General features: G+C 47.8%; 2 protein-coding genes and 1 long non-coding RNA gene across 11 annotated transcripts in view; 2 read left to right on the top strand and 1 right to left on the bottom strand.

Moving 5' to 3' along the window:
* Positions 1 to 3,536, top strand: LOC120404667. Of its 2 annotated transcripts, XR_005598103.1 has the most exons (3): positions 1 to 61; positions 193 to 633; positions 2,263 to 3,536. It is a non-coding gene; the product is annotated as an uncharacterized LOC120404667 (long non-coding RNA). The 2 variants fall into 2 exon arrangements; XR_005598102.1 differs by having other exon boundaries at positions 47 to 633.
* A 1,284-nt stretch (positions 3,537 to 4,820) lies between these two features.
* On the top strand, positions 4,821 to 13,651 carry EIF2B2 (eukaryotic translation initiation factor 2B subunit beta). Of its 5 annotated transcripts, none has more exons than XM_039535167.1 (8): positions 4,826 to 5,088; positions 6,142 to 6,262; positions 7,259 to 7,407; positions 8,841 to 9,004; positions 9,368 to 9,463; positions 10,437 to 10,574; positions 11,283 to 11,349; positions 13,124 to 13,651. In XM_039535167.1, the coding sequence occupies exons 1-8, from the start codon at positions 4,926 to 4,928 to the stop codon at positions 13,279 to 13,281; spliced, it is 1,056 nt and encodes a 351-aa protein (XP_039391101.1). In that variant the 5' UTR covers positions 4,826 to 4,925; the 3' UTR covers positions 13,282 to 13,651. The 5 variants fall into 5 exon arrangements, with proteins under 5 accessions (XP_039391103.1, XP_039391101.1, XP_039391102.1 ...); XM_039535168.1 differs by lacking the exon at positions 4,826 to 5,088 and adding an exon at positions 5,138 to 5,348; XM_039535171.1 differs by lacking the exon at positions 4,826 to 5,088 and adding an exon at positions 5,422 to 5,585.
* A 767-nt stretch (positions 13,652 to 14,418) lies between these two features.
* The window catches only part of MLH3 (mutL homolog 3), a 35,262-nt gene continuing 31,809 nt past the window's right edge, over positions 14,419 to 17,871 (bottom strand). For 2 of the 4 annotated variants that reach the window (XM_039535160.1, XM_039535161.1), the window contains 2 exons: positions 16,925 to 17,076; positions 14,419 to 14,910 (listed from right to left, as the gene is read on the bottom strand). In XM_039535160.1, coding sequence (XP_039391094.1) covers positions 14,821 to 14,910; positions 16,925 to 17,076 — 242 coding nt within the window. In that variant the 3' untranslated portion in view covers positions 14,419 to 14,820. Of the gene's footprint in view, positions 14,911 to 16,004; positions 16,173 to 16,337; positions 16,480 to 16,924; positions 17,077 to 17,871 lie in introns of all 4 variants that reach the window. The other 2 variants (XR_005597662.1, XR_005597663.1) reach the window with 2 other exon arrangements.

Here is a 17,871-nt window from a genome sequence, read left to right as displayed (position 1 = left end):
TTCCGCCCGAGGCGCCACCCCTTCCGGGGGCCAGAGCCGGCCCCAACCCAGCCCTGTACCGGTAAGTCCCCATTTCTACTTTCACCCCTGTCTGTATCCCATACCTTAAGGTCATATCTGAGTGTTTGCATTGTAATTCTCTGTAACTGTAAATCACCAGATAGGAAAGCATTAATGAGTGTGAAATTCTAGTTTCCAACAGGAGGTGTTATCTCCAGCCCACCAATACCAGATGAACTACTGTGGAACATCAAAGGACAAAACACTTTGTTCATTGCTCTCCCCACCCCATGAAGAGGAGCTTAGAGAGGAAAAGAAGGGAATAAAAATCCCTGACAAGGAGAAACTGTATCTCTGTGCTGCTTGGACTCCGGGAAGAAAAGGTTTTCTAGGCATCAGTAGGAGATCCCCAGCATTTAGCCTGGGACATATAAAGCTTGCTTATTATAGACGCGTCTATTACATTTTGAAACTTAAGACTGTAACTCATTTGTGTGTGTATGTTTAACTGCTTTAACCTTTTTAATAACTCTGATTTCCTCTTCCTCATTAATAAAATCTTTAGATAGTTCATTATAGGCTTGGCTACAAGCGTTATCTTTGGTGTGAGATCTAAGGGGCATCTGACCTGAGGTAAGTGACTGGTTCTTTGGGACTAGGAGTAACCTGAATATTGTTGTGATTTTTGGTATAGAGAACCATCTATCACAAAGGCAAGCTTGCCTAGGTGACAAGATAGATGGGAGCAGAGGTGCTGACTTGCTGATTTTCCTGGGGGTGCGGGGAGGGTGTACTCAACCCCTGCTCAGCCGCAGGCCCTGCCCCCACTCCACCTCTTCCCCCAAGGCCCCTCCCCTGCCCTTGCTCCACCTCTTCCTGTCCCCCTTCTCCCTTTCCCCACCATAGCACCTCCTGCCCACCGCTGAACAGCTGATCAACAACAGGTGGGAGGCAGAGGAGCTGATTGGTGGGGCCTGCCAGTGGGTGCTCAGCACCCACTACTTTTTTCTGTGGGTGCAGTTGGCGCCTATAGACTGGAGTACCCCAGGGGACTGGCTGTGACTTCATGGTTACGCTGTTATAGTGACTGAGGCGTTTACACTTGACAGTTGGTGAAATTTAAGTATGGAACTCACAACCAATTTGGGGTTTGTGTCCTGCCTCTTAACCAGGGGCGGCTCTAGAGATCACGCTGCCCCAAGCAGCGCGGAGCGCTGCGCCGCCCTTCCCCGGTCCCGCGGCGGGTCCCCTCTTCCCGCGGCTCCGGTTGAGCTCCTGCTGACGTGCCTGCGGCAGGTCCACCGGAGCCCGGGACGAGCGGACCTGCCGCAGTCATGCCTGCGGGAGCTCAACCGGAGCCGCGGGAAGAGGGGACCCGCCGCAGTCTTAGTCCCGGGCTCCGGTGGACCTGCCGCAGGCAAGCCGGTGGGAGCTCCACCGGAGCCAAATGCCGCCCCCCGGGAAACGGCCGCCCCAAGCGCCTGCTTGGCGCGCTGGGGTCTAGAGCCGCCCCTGCTCTTAACAGTCTGCCCTGAGGTCGGTATTCATGCTCTTGAGCCACTGCAGGACAGCTTGACACCCACAAACGCTCCCCCTTTCTCCCCACCAATGTAGGCTCCACATCTTTCAGGGGGCCTACCTGGGAATCCCTATTCAATCTTCCTTCCTCTGTGACTACAGCACTTCCAGCCATTGGGATGAGTGCAGTGATAGAAGCAGTGAGACCCCTTCTGCTGTCCCCCTTCCTCTCAGGTTACTGCATCCCACTAGCATGCTGGACTGTCCCTTCCAGTTCCCATTCTAGCTATCTGGCAATTGGGAAGGGCTTTCTGGAAATGGGCTGGCAAAACTGAGAGGGGTGAAGGGGCTGGCTCAGAGCCAGCACAGCCTTGGCTAAGTCATTTCTCATCTGAAAACCAGCGATCCTCACCTGCTACCCAGGGACCTCAGGAGGCCCCCCATTAATTAGCGTTAGTAATGTGCTCTGAGCTTCAGTAAGAGAAGCTGGGTCCCTATTATCTCTGTGTAGGGCAGCGATTCTGAGATGAGATGCAGCACCTCCTCCCCATCCCATTTCTCCTCTCCCTTACTCCTCTACTGAGGGACTTTTGATGCTGAGGCTCCATTTACCCTCCCTGGGAACATTCCAGATGCGTTTTCTCAGGCAGTTTGTACTCTAGCCATTTCTTCCCACTGCTGATCCCGCCCCATCCCAGCTGAAATAACATCTAACAGCCTTAATCCAAAGCCTTGTTATTGCAGCAGAAAGTAGAGATACTGGGACTCAGAATGAATGGAAGGAGCAGCGAACAAGACTGGAAGCGGCTCCAAGTGGCATAGCCTCCAGAGACCCAAGGGAATGGGGCACAAGTCAGGCTGTCCCCACACTATATCTGCACAAGCCTTGCCAGAGACAGGCTGCAAGAACCCATGGGCTGGGAAGACAGCCTCAAGAGGAGATGGGCAGAGAGGGAAGTGACCTCAGGAATGTCTCACTCTGATGCCGCTATTAGGAATCGTGGGATTGTTACTATTTCCATCAGGGGACACCATGGGGATTGTGGGTAAAGAAAACAGAGCTTCTGAGAACTGGCAGGGCTGGACTGTGGGCAGGACATGTGATCCAAGGCCCTTCCTCCCACCTCCTTTTCAAATTAGCCCTGCAGAAGTCTTTGCCCATGGAGGTTCCCACAGGATGGACACTCCCAATCTCTTTCCCACCCCAATTCAGTTGTGGGGCCGGGGAAGGTCAGAATTCTTTTTGGCCAAAATCTGCCTTTGAAATGACAGTGAATGTCATGTGGGCAATGGAAAAGGATAAACTGCTACGAGCAGAATGTCAGCATTAGGCATTAAGGGATTCTAAAGGGGGAGTGAGAGAGAGTACCTAGCTTCCAACATGGCTTCCGCCCTCCTCTCCCCAGTCTGTCTCTTCTCTCCTCTGCTGAGCAGACACTACACATCCACTCTGCTGTGCTCACAAGTGCTCTAGGCCGCTCCACCATGTGGAAGTGTCCCTCTCCACACTAGTGAGACCCTGGAACTAACCAACAGGTCCTACTCTGTCCCTTCCAAGGCAACCAATGAATTAAACAGCACCTTGGCACCACTTTGACTCGCATTTTGTACGTGTAGATTAAATGGCAGTTTGCCCACAATCATCCACATCTTCAATAGGCTAGCTCAGTCAGAGTGTTTCTCAAATGTGGCCACCGTGGCTGTATGCGGCCACCAGGGCCTTTTCTTGTGACCACAGCCTACTGGTCCGGGAGGTGGGGGTACAAAGCAGTGGCCCCTCTCCCAGAGCTACTAACAGCGGTTGGGCCCTGCCCCCCTCTGGAGACAGAAATGCTGGAGGTGCAGGCAGCTGGCGCAACCACAATAGCAAAAGAAACAACAAAAAAGACAAGAACCATGCAAAGCACCTTATTTGTGTGTCTATTCCGTTTATGTTCGGTAAAGAATAGAGACAACTGTAAATTACTTTTATTATTGAGTCTAAAAAACACTACAGAAATAAATTATAGTGATTTGGACATCTATTTGTGCATATTTATTTGTTTTTCCTAAAGTTAATTAAATATTTTAGGAAAAATTGTCAATATCGCCACCAACCAGAGTTGGTGGCCGCACTCTGAGGCCACCAAAACATTTGTCGTAAGAATCCCTGGTCTAGGGAGATGACAGTGCCCAGTATGTAAGACCCTAACTGTATCTGAGCAGTTACAACTCAGATCAAGAGTATGTGTTATACTTTGACACCTGCAGACTTTCTGGAGCACTGCTCTACAGAAAGTGCGGTGTGGGGGTCACAATGCCATTTCTTTTATACCAATTAGCTAAGTCTCTCACCCTTCTCTCAGGCTGCAAACATAAGTTAGACAAAAAAGCACCCTGAGTTGTGAATGAGAGCCCTCTTATGGACGACTGGGGTTTACTTCCCCTCTACCTCTTCTGGGCATTTGGGGCTTGCTCCCCTACTCCTTCACCTCAAATCTATGGGCCTTTAGGGCTCATTCCCTTACCGCATCCCTGGGTCTTTGGGGCTTTCTTCCCTTTGTCATGTCCACTATGTTATTTGGTCCTTGACCCCCACATACCTCAGGCACATGGGGCTCACTTTGTGCACCCCCTATGTCCCACACATGTGCAGAACTCCCAACAGTCCCAGGTTCCACAGGACTATTTCTTTTTCACCCACAACCTTGCTCCATCCCAATGGAAAAGGAACATTTCCCACATTCAGGGCAGCTTGGGGAGCAGAGGTGCAGTTAGCTCTGGGCCCTCAAACCAAGTGGTGTTGCAACTTGGGATGCAGAGTCACAGCACCACTCAGGTTTGGTCTGTCCCTCTGCTGTCTCCGTCAGGGTGGCCAGGCTAAATTTCAGCATCATTGCAAGCCCATGTGCAGTTGCAATATCATATTTGGCACAAGGGGCAGAGAGGCTGAACCTCAGTGGTGCAGCATCCCACTTTAGCCACTTGAAATGTTGAAATGCACGTGGGGCTCCCTTCATGCTTCCCCAGAATGTTCCAGGGACTTGCTCCCCATATCTCAGGCACGTGGGGGGGTCTCTTCGCTCCTCCCCCCGGCACGTGGACTCCAGGAAGCCTCCCTAGCTCCAGCACCCCGGCAGACCCTACACGGCCAGACTCGGGGGAGGGCCCAGGAATGACGCTAGTCAGAGGTCACAGCCTCTAGACGGAAAACATTGCAACCCACTTCCCCCTTGCGAAATCGGCGCACGAGACACGCCTCGACCTTCTCGGTGATTGGCTTAACGGCCTGGACTGGACGAGAAGAGAACGGCTCTCGGCCAATAGCAGTAGACACAGGCGGAAGTGGTCCGTGCCTGTCCTATGGCCGGGTGGAAGTGGTGCCCTCGATCCCACAGTTCCGACCTCGGTTCGCTCCCGCCGCCAAGATGCCGGGCGCTGTCGAGAAGGAGTCGGAGTTGTCGGAGCGGATCGAGGCCTTCGTGGCGCGGCTGAAGCGGGGCGGGGAGCGGCTCAGCTCGGAGGAGGCGGCGCGGCAGACGGTGGGGCTGCTGCGGAAGATCATCGGCCATGGGCGCTGGGGCAGCGCGGGTGAGGCGGGGCGGGCAGCGGCGGTCCCGCGGGAGCCCTTGGCTGGGAATCCCCCTCTGGGGCGCTGGTGTCCCCGCAGCCTGCGCCAGCTCCCTGCCCTCGAGCGGCGCCCGGGCTCGTTTCCCCAGCGATGGGCGCCCCCGGCCCCATCTCGCTGACAAGGGGCTTCCCTGAGCCGCAGCCGGGATTCTCCCTCTCCGTAGGACTCGGCGCCGCTCGGCCCCCAGATGCTTCCTCCCAGCCACAGGCTCGCGCTCGAGGTTCCTGGCACTCGCAGTGATTATCCCTCCGTCCGCCCTGAAATCACGGCTTGCCCCAGGGGTTAGCTCTTTAATGAGCCCCCCCCCCCCCGGCTTTGATAGGAAACATTCTCTGAACAGCAAAATGAATGTCTGCCGCCCACCACGGCCCTGGATTTGGGATACTTCCCTCTGAATACGAGTCTCCTCTCACCCCCGCCTTTCCGTGAGCCCCGCTGGATTTCTCTCTCCCTGCTGGTATTTGCAGATCTTCCCAATTCAGTATGCTCTGTTAAATAAGACCAGAGCTAATGCTGATACGTGCAGTACCCAGCAGCTGGATTTCCCTCTCTTCCCAGTGCTTCACTGTTTATGATCCTTTGAACAGTTCCTAGAATGTGTGACATCCAAACCACTTTGACTTAGCTTTGTGAGTAGGATTTAGTGATACACTGCATGAAATATTTTAGTAAAAATCCCATCTCATCTATTGTCTTCACCTCATGCACTCATGTAGTAATATTACCTAAAAGCCTGTTAAGTTTGGAATGATCTCTCCTTTATAGGCCACCTGAAACTTCTTAATTTTTTTTTATTTTTTTGCTCATGGCTCTGTTATTTTCTAGATCATGGTACTAAGTTTTCTGTCTAAATATTTGTTCCAGTATGTTAGTAGCAATTGAAACAGGTGCACGGCTGTTGAAGGGTAGATTGGTTTTAAGCTGGTGTAGGGCCACTGGCTGTGGAGTTACTTGAGTCTGTGGCCAGGACCTGCTCTTGGAAGGATAGAGACTAAGCCATCCCCTTGTTTCAGGGGAGCTGATGGCGCTGATTCGGAAGGAGGGCAAGAGGATGACTGCAGCCCAGCCATCTGAGACCACTGTGGGAAACATGGTGCGGCGAGTGCTGAAGATCATTCGCGAGGAGTATGGCAGGTGAAGCTCTCCCTCCCGTTGCTGCCTGTGTGTATCCCTCTCAGTGATCTGGGAGATCTTCCTGACAGGATCATTTGGATCCTGTATGGTGTCTTCTCTTTGCTGCTCCTGTGAGACCTCTTCAGGAGTCTAAAAGAGAGGTCTGTCCTCCCTGTGTCAAAGATTTTCCTTCAAGGTTAAACTCCTTTAATTCCTTTCTAGGAAGATTTGTAGCCCCAATGAGCCTTGTGGTTTCCCTGCTACTGACAATGTTTCCTCTAGTATGTGTTACTGCTGTGTGAACCTCCCTCTGCTGCAGATCTCTCTGTGTTCTGATCCTGTATTGCACGTGCTGTTCTCTCCCCACTTTCCTAGGAGAGTGAGTTCTGTTGGAGCAGCAGCCTTGAGCCAGGTTGTTCCATGTGCCTCCTGCAGCTTTCAAAGTTTACTTACATAGCTTTCAGAAGGTACAGTTATTGGCAAAGCTTCAGGTAGCTTTCTGCCACAAACAGCTCTGGAGCACAATTGCCAACTTTCACACAGTAAATAAGTACTCCAACTTTCACAATAAACCAAAAATCAAGCTAATCCCATTTCAAAACAAGGCCAAAACAAGCCAATCCCTAAGAACCTGCAGCACTTTATGTGTCTAGACTGTGGTGGGCCTGTTGTGCACCCCTGACTCTCTTCTCCCCCTCCCCCCCTGCTTGCCAGGAGCTGATCAAAAAAAGAAGCAACAAGCTACAAGCCAAAAACTAGCCAACAAGCAACTCACAAGCCAATTAAGCCAAAAACAAGCCCAATTTCTGCCTTTTTTCCCACAGATTTGGCATGTCCACTCTGGAGGCTGTTTGACAAAGTAGGTTTAGCCCTCTTATCTGACCCCTAATAAGTAAGGCCCCTTATTTCTCTGCTGTGGAAGGACAGTGTAGCTCAAAAGCAGCCTCTTCCATAGGCTTCATCAGGTTGTTTACTTGTGCTCCCTTCTTGCTGTGATGGGCTGTGTTCTCTCCATAGGCTCCATGGGCGCAGTGAAGAGAGTGACCAGCAGGAGTCACTGCACAAGCTTCTGACCTCTGGAGGGCTCAGTGAGGACTTCAACACTCCCTATCCCCCACTCAGGGCTAATGTGATTGAAGCTATTAGTGAGCTGCTAATAGAGCTGGGTAGGAGATGAACTAAAACCATTCTATCACACAGTGGGAGAGAGCGCTGCTCATGGGATTAGGGATGGGGAAGAACCAGTTTCCAGTTTGAATGGAAAGGATGGGGAGCTGTGAGACTCAGTCTTGCAAAATGTGTGTACCGGAAGCAGCACACAGGGATCCCTTCCTGTGTGGTCCTGTGAGGAAAGTAGAACAATGTCAAGTATGCACCTTCTGGAAACAGGCAAAATTCAGCCCTGTGCTGTTTACACTCAAGGCTTTGAAAGAATCTGATCAGAGCCCTTCCTCCAACTAACTAAGATGGAGCCATGGTGTGCTCAGGACAGGGATGGACCCTGGAGACAGACTTCTGTCCTGCAGGGAACAGAATTAAATATTTTCCCCTGCACTTCTTTCTTGGTGGATGCATTGCAAGGATTGTCTCTGCAGCCAAGGAGGTCTGCATGCAGCACCTGAGACAGCTAGGAGGGTTGCGATGAGCCTCCCAAACTCCACTCTGCACATGGTACAGCATTCTGCTTCAGTTCTCCTTCCCAACAGGTCATCGAGGTGGCCAGAGAGGATGTCTCAGGAGGGGTTTTAATATTTACATATTGTACCCAGCGCAGTCTGAGTGCTACTGTACAGACATGTAGAAAGAGAACATCTCATCTGAAAAGCTTACAATTTAAAAAGACTCGGGATGGGGAGTAGGATACAGTGTATATGCAGAGACCAGTGTGACTGTCTTCTACATCTGTCCACAGATCAGCAACCATCTGTCTTGAGGATTAAGTTGCTTGGCAACCCCTCTCCACATTCAGTACTGCAGGCTATAACTTCCTCATGCATCTCCCATTCTGGCACCAAGAGCTAGTCTGTGGGCAGGGTGGCCACCATGGCTGATGCTAGTCCTTTCCTCTCTCATTATGATGAGGATTTTCAATATGCCTTACTTTCCTGGTCAGTTTGGGAGCCTATGGAGGTCAGGGTGTGGTGCCCTTTGTGCTGCCACAAGGTACATACAGCCAGGCTCTAGCTTGATCCCAGCTGATGCAGGGGCTGGAGAACTGAACTGATGCTCCTCCACCAATGGCCATGTTGCTGCCTGAGCTAAGGGTGATGTGACACAGAGCCTGGTTTGGGGGTGTGTGTGTCAGGTAATAACCTAGTTACCAAATTGGGGTCTCAGTGTTCAGATAAGGAATGATGTGCCCTTTCATCAAGTTGGAGCTCAAACCCTCAGATGCTCTCCCTTCAAACCCAAAGCTCTAAAAAGTATGTTTTGGTTGGTTTTTTTTGGCCTATGGGATAGCTCCAGGGAGAGGGAATTGCAGTTGTGTGCTGTGGCAGAGGGCTTGTGCCCTTTCCTGTTGGTGCTGTCTGTGGCAGGAATCAGCATGGCAGGTGTTAGGCCTGACTGTCCTCTCACGGCTGGATGGCTTCCCTTGCAGAGGGCACCACTGATAACATTGCGATGCAGGCACTGGAGCACATCCATTCCAATGAGGTGATCATGACCATTGGCTACTCTCGCACCGTCGAGGCTTTCCTGAAGGAGGCAGCACGCAAGCGGAAATTCCATGTCATTGTGGCGGAGTGTGCGCCCTTCTGCCAGGTAGGACCCTGGTTGGCCATGTTCTCCAGGTTGTGCCTGTGGTATCTGTGCAGTGCTTTTATCTGTCTTAGGAGTAGCAGGTGTAGAAATAACAGGTACTTCTGTTCAGCATAAGGGAGTGACCAGGCTGCCCCAAGAAATGTTGAGATTGCTGGCTGAGGCCAAGAAGTTGGGGAAACTTCTTGCCTGTCCCACCAGTGATTTAGAGGATAACATATGTGCTATATCACTGGCAAATATCTGGCTCAGATAATGTAACTTCTGGCTTGAATTGAGTGTGTCTGGCACTGCATCAAGTCCAGCTCAGAAGCTTCCTTGTCTGGTTCCTCTTAAGGAACTCACCAGAGTCTCTCTCTTCTGTAGGGTCATGAAATGGCCGTCCGTCTGTCCAAAGAGGAGATTGAAACCACTGTCATGAGCGATGCAGCCATCTTTGCTGTCATGTCTCGAGTCAACAAGGTAGGTTTTTTGGGGGGGGGGGCAGTAGTGGGGTTCTGGTGCTCAGGTCATAGGCAGTGTCAAGTGAGTTTGCTTCCCCTATCAAAATCCTCAAAGAGCTTGGAGAGAGGTGGCTAGAGAGGTCTCAGGAGGGGTTTTAATATTTACATATTGTACCCAGCACAATATGAGTGCTACTATACAGACATGTAGAAAGAGAACCCCTCCCCTGAAAAGCTTACAATTTAAAAAGACTGGGGATGGGGAGCAGGATACAATGTACATGCAGAGACCAGTGTGACTGACCACACTGGGACACTTCCACTGGGAGTCTCAACTTACTCCCAGCTGCCCCTCACCTGCGTGGCTAAATTTCCAGGATGCATTAGAACAAACAGTGATGCTGAGTGGAGGCAGAGTTGCTCGGAGACAGATATTTAGAGCCCGGTGAGACAAAGGGTTGACTCCAGCCATTTTTTTTTTTAAATACAAAAAAACAAACCCCAAACGTGCCCATCCCCAGAGTGGGAAGCACCGCGTCCCTGCCTGGAGCACAAATCACATGGTAGGCAGCATGCCAGCCCTTGGCAGGGTGTCCGAAAATGGCTGCTGGACATCCTGAGCTCGGACTGCTTTCCTCACTATCATGTGGAGATGAGAATAGGGCCCCACAGCCCTCCAATGAATGCCTGCTAGTCTTCTAACTTCCACTTGGCAGGTCTGACAGTTCTGGGTGCTGTTCTAGTTAGAGGAAAACTTTTGTGCAGAGTCAGTCCCAGATGGAATAGATCCCGCACCCTACTGAGCTAGAATCCCAGCCTTTCACTATCTGTCTAGTCAGTGTAATGCCCTCTTGCTGTGATGTATATAGATGGTGGGAACCTGCAGCCCCTAACCCCAGCATGGTCTGAGCCAGTAGCCCGGGATTTGGAGCTCCATTTCTCTGCCTGTCTGTTCACTGCAGAGTGCTCTAATACTAATTTGTACTTGGAAGGTGATCATTGGTACGAAGACAATCTTGGCCAATGGGGCATTGATCGCTGTAAGTGGGACTCATACCCTGGCACTGGCAGCTAAACACCACTCCACTCCCCTCATTGTCTGTGCACCCATGTTCAAGCTTTCACCGCAGGTAGGTGCAGCAACTTTGATTACAGCATCTGCTCTATCTCGTGGCAAATAGGGGGACCTATATTGCTCATGAAAGAGAGGAATGGATAGCATTGATTGGCTAAAATACAGGTTGGCAACCCAGAAGGCTTCTACCAACCCTGCTAATGCACCTTGATCCTAACGCAAGGATGCCCCTGCCCCATTGATACACCTCCCCACAACAGCTCTACTGATGCAGATAAGGCCTTTGTTCCAGCACAGATTGCCAGATACGCTGAATGGTGGGCTCTTATGATATAGACCAACATCCACTAGAGACTGAGAGTTACCATATTCATTTCACTTAATCCAGTGGTGATTTGAACTCTCATCTTCAGAGGCAGAAGGAGATATTTTAGGACTTTCCTTCTCTGCTTTTTTGATATTGTAATATGGATCCTGTCTCAAGTCACTAAAGAGCAGCTCGGGGCACTCATGTCTCTCTCCTCTCTTGACCTACCAGGCTATCCTGCAGAGCAGCCAGAATCTAAGCAGGCATAAAGGAACTAGGAATGTATGCCAAGCATATTCCAGTCTGAGGCTGCAGGCAACTGCTGTACACTCTACAAACCTAAGCTGTGAAGCACTTACTTTCCTCTGCTCAGTCCCTTCCAGCACTTATGCTCCAGCTCCATATGGTATAATGGGGATGGGTGGTCTCTTCTGACGCTATTGCTCTTTCTTCCAGTTCCCTAATGAAGAGGATTCATTCTACAAGTTTGTCTCTCCACAAGAAGTGCTGCCATTCACAGAAGGTACTGGTCCTCTTTAGAGCAGGTTTTTGAAGGGGAACTAGCTGTGTTGACCCCAGGCAGCAGGAACCGGGATCCTGTCTCACATATTTAAAGACGGAATTAGCTTGTAACCAAGGGCAGGAAACCCTGCCCATTGTCTTAAACTCTGAAATGACTCTGACCACTGTCCTAGTTTACATGCTACTTGGCTAATGGGAGGAATGGAACAGGGCTTCTTCTGAAGTCCATTCTTGCAGTTGGGTTCCTGCCCTATTAAACGCTTCCTTATACAGGTAGTAATTTAAAAAAATAATTTAAAAAATCAAGGTTCTGATGGTGACTGCCTGCTGGTGGGAGGAACAGACCTAGCACAGTAGCAGAGAAACCAAACTAGTTTCTGTGTAGCGCTCATAAGTAGTGTTACTTCTTGGAACATAAAACTCCAGAAATACTATATGGATTATTACCACTGGCTGACATAGTTTTGTTTCTGCCCTGGAGCTTCTGAGACCAGGCTACTGTGTGCAATTCTGGTCTCCCATGTTTAAGATGAATTCAAACTGGAACAGGTGCAGAGAACGGCTACTAGGATAATCAGAGGAATGGAGAATCTGCCTTACAAGAAAAGATCATAAAGAGCTTGGCTTGTTTTGCCTAACAAAACAAAGGTTGCAGGGAGATATGATTGCTTTCTATAAAATACATCAGAGGACCAAACACCAGGCCGTGAAAGGACTGAAGTTAAATGCCACTGTTGTCACAAGAAGAAATGAATATAAACTGGACCTCCACAAGCTTAGGTTTGAAATTAGATTAATGTTTGTAACCATCAGAAGAGTGAAATTCTGGAACAGCCTTCCAAGAGGAGTAATGGGGAGCAAAAACCCTAACTTGTTCAAGACTGAGCTTGATACGTTTATGGACGGGATGTTATGATGAGGTTGCCTACAATGGCATATGTCCCATCTACGACTACTATTAGCCCATATCTCCAATGGCTGGAGATGGGACATGGCACAGAGTTATTCCACCCAGTTCTTTCCCAGATGTCTGGCTACATGCTCATGGTCTAACTGATAACCATATTGGAGGGCAATGTGTGTCCCATTCTCCCCCCCGATCAGATTGGCAGAGATCGGGGAGAGGGGGGATTGCCTTCTCCAGCAGTGTGGGGCACTAGTCACTTGCTGGTTTGAACTAGAATGAATGGTGGATTCTGTGTAACTTGAAGTCTTTAAATGAAGATTTGAGGACTTCAATAACTCAGCCAGAGGTTATGAGCATATTGCAGGAAGGGGTGGGTGAAGTTCTGTGGCCTGTGACATGTAGGAGGTAAGACTAGATGATCATGATGGTCCCTTTGGGCCTTAAATTCTGAGATTCCATCTTCAAAAAGATGGCAGCTCTGGTGCCCATTTACATAGCAACCAACCTTCCAAATCCATGTTTCTGTGCAGCAGGACCCCACAAGTGCAGGGCTAAGACAGTTTTGATTAAGGCTTTCATTGTGGCATTTTGCAGATTTTCCATCTGGAGGCTCTTCTGGTTAGCACCAGCAACAGCCATCAGCAGGGGCAAACTCTATCATTCTTATCCAAGACTAGGCTCTATACCCATAATTCAGATAAACCTACCATGGTTGGGGTTGTCTCGAATCTTGTTCTGCTATTTCAGTGCTGACTTTAGAGGTGGTGGGGTGAGGGTCACAACTTGTGCTCCAAGCAGTGTATGGTGAAGCCACACTCCACATCTTGTCCATTGCTCATCTCTAATACCATGACTGTTCCATTTTCAGGGGAGATCCTGTCAAAGATCAATGTTCACTGCCCAGTGTTTGACTATGTTCCCCCAGAGCTCATTACTCTCTTCATCTCCAATATTGGGGGTAATGCACCCTCCTACATCTATCGCCTCATGAGTGAGCTCTACCATCCTGACGACCATGAACTCTAAGCTCCATTGGCTTGAAGTGCCTCAGTGTCCAGGCTCTTCCTACCTTGCTCTTTCAGAAGATCCAGCAGCTAAATAAATCCAGGGCTACAGAGATGGGGGTGACTGTCTTCAAAAGGAAACATCTGCATGGAGTATAATGTTTCCACCCTAGCCAAGAGCAGAGATCTACACCTGGCTTTGCTTCTGTCACTTGTATTACAAGGCACATGGAGCAGTTTTTAATCCATTTGATTTTTGGAACCTGTTGTTGCCATTCTTGTATATCTCCACTGAAGTTCTGGTTCAATGTTGGACCGGGTATAAATGGAATTCTCTGTTGCCCCTAAGCTGCATTACCTTAGTGTGCTACAATAAAGACTGCTTGTAGTGATCTCTGCTGTTGGCTTATTTTCTACACAAGAATAAAATTCTTATTCTTCAAACAGTAGCAGCACACTGGCCCCAGTAGTGCGCTGCTGTTGTAGCAAGATGGCTGTAGTTCCTTTGGTGGATGCAAACTGAAAAGCCTTCTATTACAAACCAAAGGCCTTAGAGTGCATTCTCTTTGGCTGTCTCTGGCAATATGACAGCTCTTTTAACAGTGCACAGCAACACTACATCACAGTTTAGGGTAAGAAGTGAAATATTTCCCTCCTCTAGTTTTACTTAGACCGTAAAACCTGCTGGGCCAGGATTCTTGTTTTTAATTTAGGCACTTAAATGCTGTGTGTTATAGTAATGCCTAATAAGTAAATAGAAATTTGTAACATGACCCTCTTACTGGTATAGAAATAAACCCCAGTCTATTTAGAGCTAAAGGGTGAATTGAAGAGTGGAGGCCGAATAAAATTAGAATATGAGCAGGACTTCTTATTGCGAGAAGTGCTCTAAGATCCTTAACTACCTCTTTTCCAGCAACCTCATGTTTCACTGAGAAGATAGCATCTGGCTATATTTTTGAGATCTCCCCTCCACCTGGAGGAAAAGGACTGATGTGCTGTGAAAGCCACAGGCAAGAAAAGAAACAGCAAGCTGGGATTGCTCTGCTATTAGATGCTTAGTTGAATAAAGTGACACTTTTGGTTCTTTGATGGTCTGACTCTAAGTTTGCCTGCACAACCTTGCAGATGGCCTGTGCTCACTCTAGTCAGACATGAGCCTGAGGAAAGTGGTGTTGGTTTATTAATAAATACTTAGCCATCTACACTTTCAAGCATTGTAAATACATTAAAACCACCCTTCCGCCATGAGGAATCCTGCCATTCTCACAAGAAGGGAATTTAACACTTGCAAGTGTGAGACTCTTTCTATCCTTGAATAGCCAAGTCTGGGCACACAATATAATTTCTGAACATTGAAGCCTCTTCTCTGGACTATAGGAGCCTTCTCCTGCCACATTCCCACGGATTATCTTGACTCCTCAGAAGGTCAGCTGTGAAGGTAGTACTTCTGATACCGTCCTGGCTCAGGAGTTGCATCCAAGCAGCAACATTGGTTTCACGTTGCTGGCTGGAAGTATTAAGGGTTGTGTGACATCAATATTCCTGGAGGGTCTGGTTTTTAGCTCACACTTCCAAGTGCTGTCCTTTGTTTCCCAAACAGCTGCCAGGCTTGGGCCATTCTCCGCAGTTTAGACAAATTAGGTTTAGGCTGGTAGGAGAAAAGAGAATTAATGAATTCATACAAAGTTTCATTAAGAGAAAAGGACTTCACTGACCTCCACAGTCCTTTCCCCACCCAGAAAGATGCTCAAGTGTTTTATCAAATCTAATTTTAAATGTCCTCCGTGACTTCCAGTTTCACAATCTGATGCAGTTCCTTGGCAGCAGGGTGAATAAAAGTCAAGATTTTATTTTATTAAACATCAGATTTTTTTTTTTAAATATACATCTTGCTAGTTCATTGGTTCTCATTTTAGGCTTAGGTGTTTTGTACTTGTTTCTTCCATTAGTTTCCTCACTGTTAGTAGAATTTCAGATTTTACATGTTTTTTCCTTAAGTCTCTCACTTAGAAGGCTCATCTTTTCTGAAAATCACAAGCCCAGGGCCTCATTGACACCCTTACTGTAAGAACATAAAACTGATAAGCAAACTGTCCTTCCTATATTTGCAACCAGCACCACATTCTGATATAAACTGGCATGAATGAAGAAAGCTGAAATGCTTTGGTAAGGCTGTGCTCATAAATCACCTAAGTGCCTATATATAGGCATAGAAGTCTAATTTCATGCTCCTGCTTTTGAAATTTTTGGTCAGTGTGTATACAAAAATGGTTCATAATAACTCGTGTATTAAAAGTCTAAGTAACTTTTCATTGTTAACACTGAAGCAATTTTGTTCTGAAGTGAAATATTTTATGCCCCTAAGAGAAAAGTTTAATAAAAATACAATGTTTTAACTGCTGCTGCCGCTACACTTAAGCATGTTTAATTTTAAGCACAAGTGACCCCATTAAAGTAAACGGAGCTTCTCTTGTGAATAAAGTATCAGAGGGGTAGCCGTGTTAGTCTGGATCTGTAAAAGCAGCAAAGAGTTCTGTGCCACCTTATAGACTAACAGACGTATTGGAGCATGAGCTGATCAGGATCATACTATTCAATTTATTTTTGTAAAATTCAAATACCCTATTGGAAGTGGCATTTAAGAAAAATAATTCATTATATATTTTCATCTAAAGTTGTAATAGTACAAATTTTCAAATTAGTTTTACAAAACCTCAATCTGATTTTAGAAAATCACTCCACCTTGACTGGTCTCCTGATCTTCAGCCTAGATTTTCTTTCTTTATTTCATCCCAGATCTCTTGGTTATAACTCCTCATATCATCCTAAATAATTCCACCTTTCAAATAGATTTACCCATTCAGGCACACAGAGCAAATGTACTGTTTCAGGCAGCCATTTCCTAAGAAACTGAATTATGAAAGAAGAGAAAAAGCAAAAGTACTGATCTGCTATGGGCTATCCCATGTACTCAACATATTTAGGGAACAGCACACTTAGCAGGGAGCTTTAGAAAGGTGCACATTACTAGTTCTTCCCCCACCATTAGTTGTCCCTTAGCCGAACTAGACAGACTTAACTCGTATTCTCTCCTCATAAGTCTCCTGCAGTTCCCTGGCCATTTTTTTGTTGCTCTTCTTTGAATTCCCTCCAGTTTGTCCTTAGATGAGTTTAAAACAGTGTTTCAATTGCAGAGTATTACCAATAGTGTGACTCCCTAAGAAGATACAGGATAGCTGAATAACCATTGCCAGTGGCTGCTTACCAAGTCTGTACAACTTCAGGAAGAAATATGACAGGAAATGGCATGTTAACAGTAGGGTTCTAAAGGCAAATGTGCAATACACCATGTGAGTAGAATCTAAAATAGCATCTGGACATGCACTTTGTGCCCAGTGAGTTGCAGTCTTCATTTATATACAATACTGTGGGGAATAATACAGGAACGGTTAAGGGAGGGACAGGAGCTAGAAGTTTGTTTACATCACATGTGGTCAGTGGTCAAATACCTCTGTTTGTATTAAGTGGTGGATACAGAGTGAGCTGTGTTATTGGTTGGTATGAAACTTGGATGAAAAGGCTTAGCAAGATTAAACGCATCTTTTCAGACAACCCACCCTGTTAGTTGTTTGCCTTTCTCTGCCCAGCACTTCACACTGTACCTGCTTTTCCTGCTTCAGGTGGTCTATGTCTGCAAGTGGCATCATGGAAGGTCTCCCATGAGCACACTGGAAAGGCAGCTGGCAAGAGGACAAAGCTTCAATAAGCTGGCAGCTCTCCTCCTTAGTCAAGCTGTCATTAAACTTAATAGCTCCTGAAAAGAGAAGTGAATTATAGCATGTGCTGGCAAGAGTTCAGCTCAGCTAACAAGCTCCTCTCTGGGAACTTTGGACAGCACAGCAAGTTAATATGGGGCAGCTCCCACTTCCTCCCCAACCCTGAGACCACAAACCAGCAGCACAGTACTTCAGATTTAGCTCCACTTAATCAGACTTCCCCCAAGAAGCCTTCCTGGCACACACCGACTAGCTTCTCCACAGCCTAAGTTGCTTAGTCTGGTCTGAGGCTACTAGATGGCAGGACAACTATTTCCTTGCTTCCTAGATGCTACAGTTGTTGCAGCTCAAGGCACGTGAGCAGCTTCCTCTGGAGCTGAAAACCAGGGCACTCCACAAATGAGGAGCTACCAAAGCAGAGAAAGACTGAATACCCACCCCCACATGCTACTTAGAGATTGAGTACCACCTCAGTAATCACCCGTTCTTTCCCACACCTGGGCATTTAATGCAACCACTGCCAATCCAGGCAGGATAGTAAGATCTCTCTGGTACTTTAACAATCTTTATCTTTCCTAAACACCAGAAGCCATGAGAATCTATGGTCTCATTTACTTCTCACCTTAACAGCTTGTATCCTCCAGTTCAGAGATGGCACTTGTCCTGCTCTTCTAGCTAAAAGAAATCTTGTATGCAGTCTGCCACTTGGAGACTCTAGTGATGTGCCATTGCAACAATGCTACCAATACACATTTGCCCTTTAGCCATGAGGGGAATGTTAATGCAATATGCAACATGTCTGCTGGCATGAAGGAGTTAGAATTACTGCAGCT

The sequence above is a fragment of the Mauremys reevesii genome, linkage group 4 (assembly GCF_016161935.1).
Source record: "Mauremys reevesii isolate NIE-2019 linkage group 4, ASM1616193v1, whole genome shotgun sequence".
Lineage (NCBI taxonomy): Eukaryota > Metazoa > Chordata > Testudines > Geoemydidae > Mauremys > Mauremys reevesii.
Note: the sequence above shows the minus strand (reverse complement) of the source record. Positions and strands in the feature narration are given on the sequence as shown.

Excerpts from the sequence above, each read along its gene's own strand:
- EIF2B2 (XM_039535167.1), top strand. The coding sequence starts at position 4,926 with ATGCCGGGCGCTGTCGAGAAGGAGTCGGAGTTGTCGGAGCGGATCGAG. Across the intron at positions 5,089-6,141 it reads TGGGCGCTGGGGCAGCGCGG|GGGAGCTGATGGCGCTGATT; the intron begins GTGAGGCGGGGC and ends CCCTTGTTTCAG. Across the intron at positions 7,408-8,840 it reads TGAGCTGCTAATAGAGCTGG|AGGGCACCACTGATAACATT; the intron begins GTAGGAGATGAA and ends CTTCCCTTGCAG.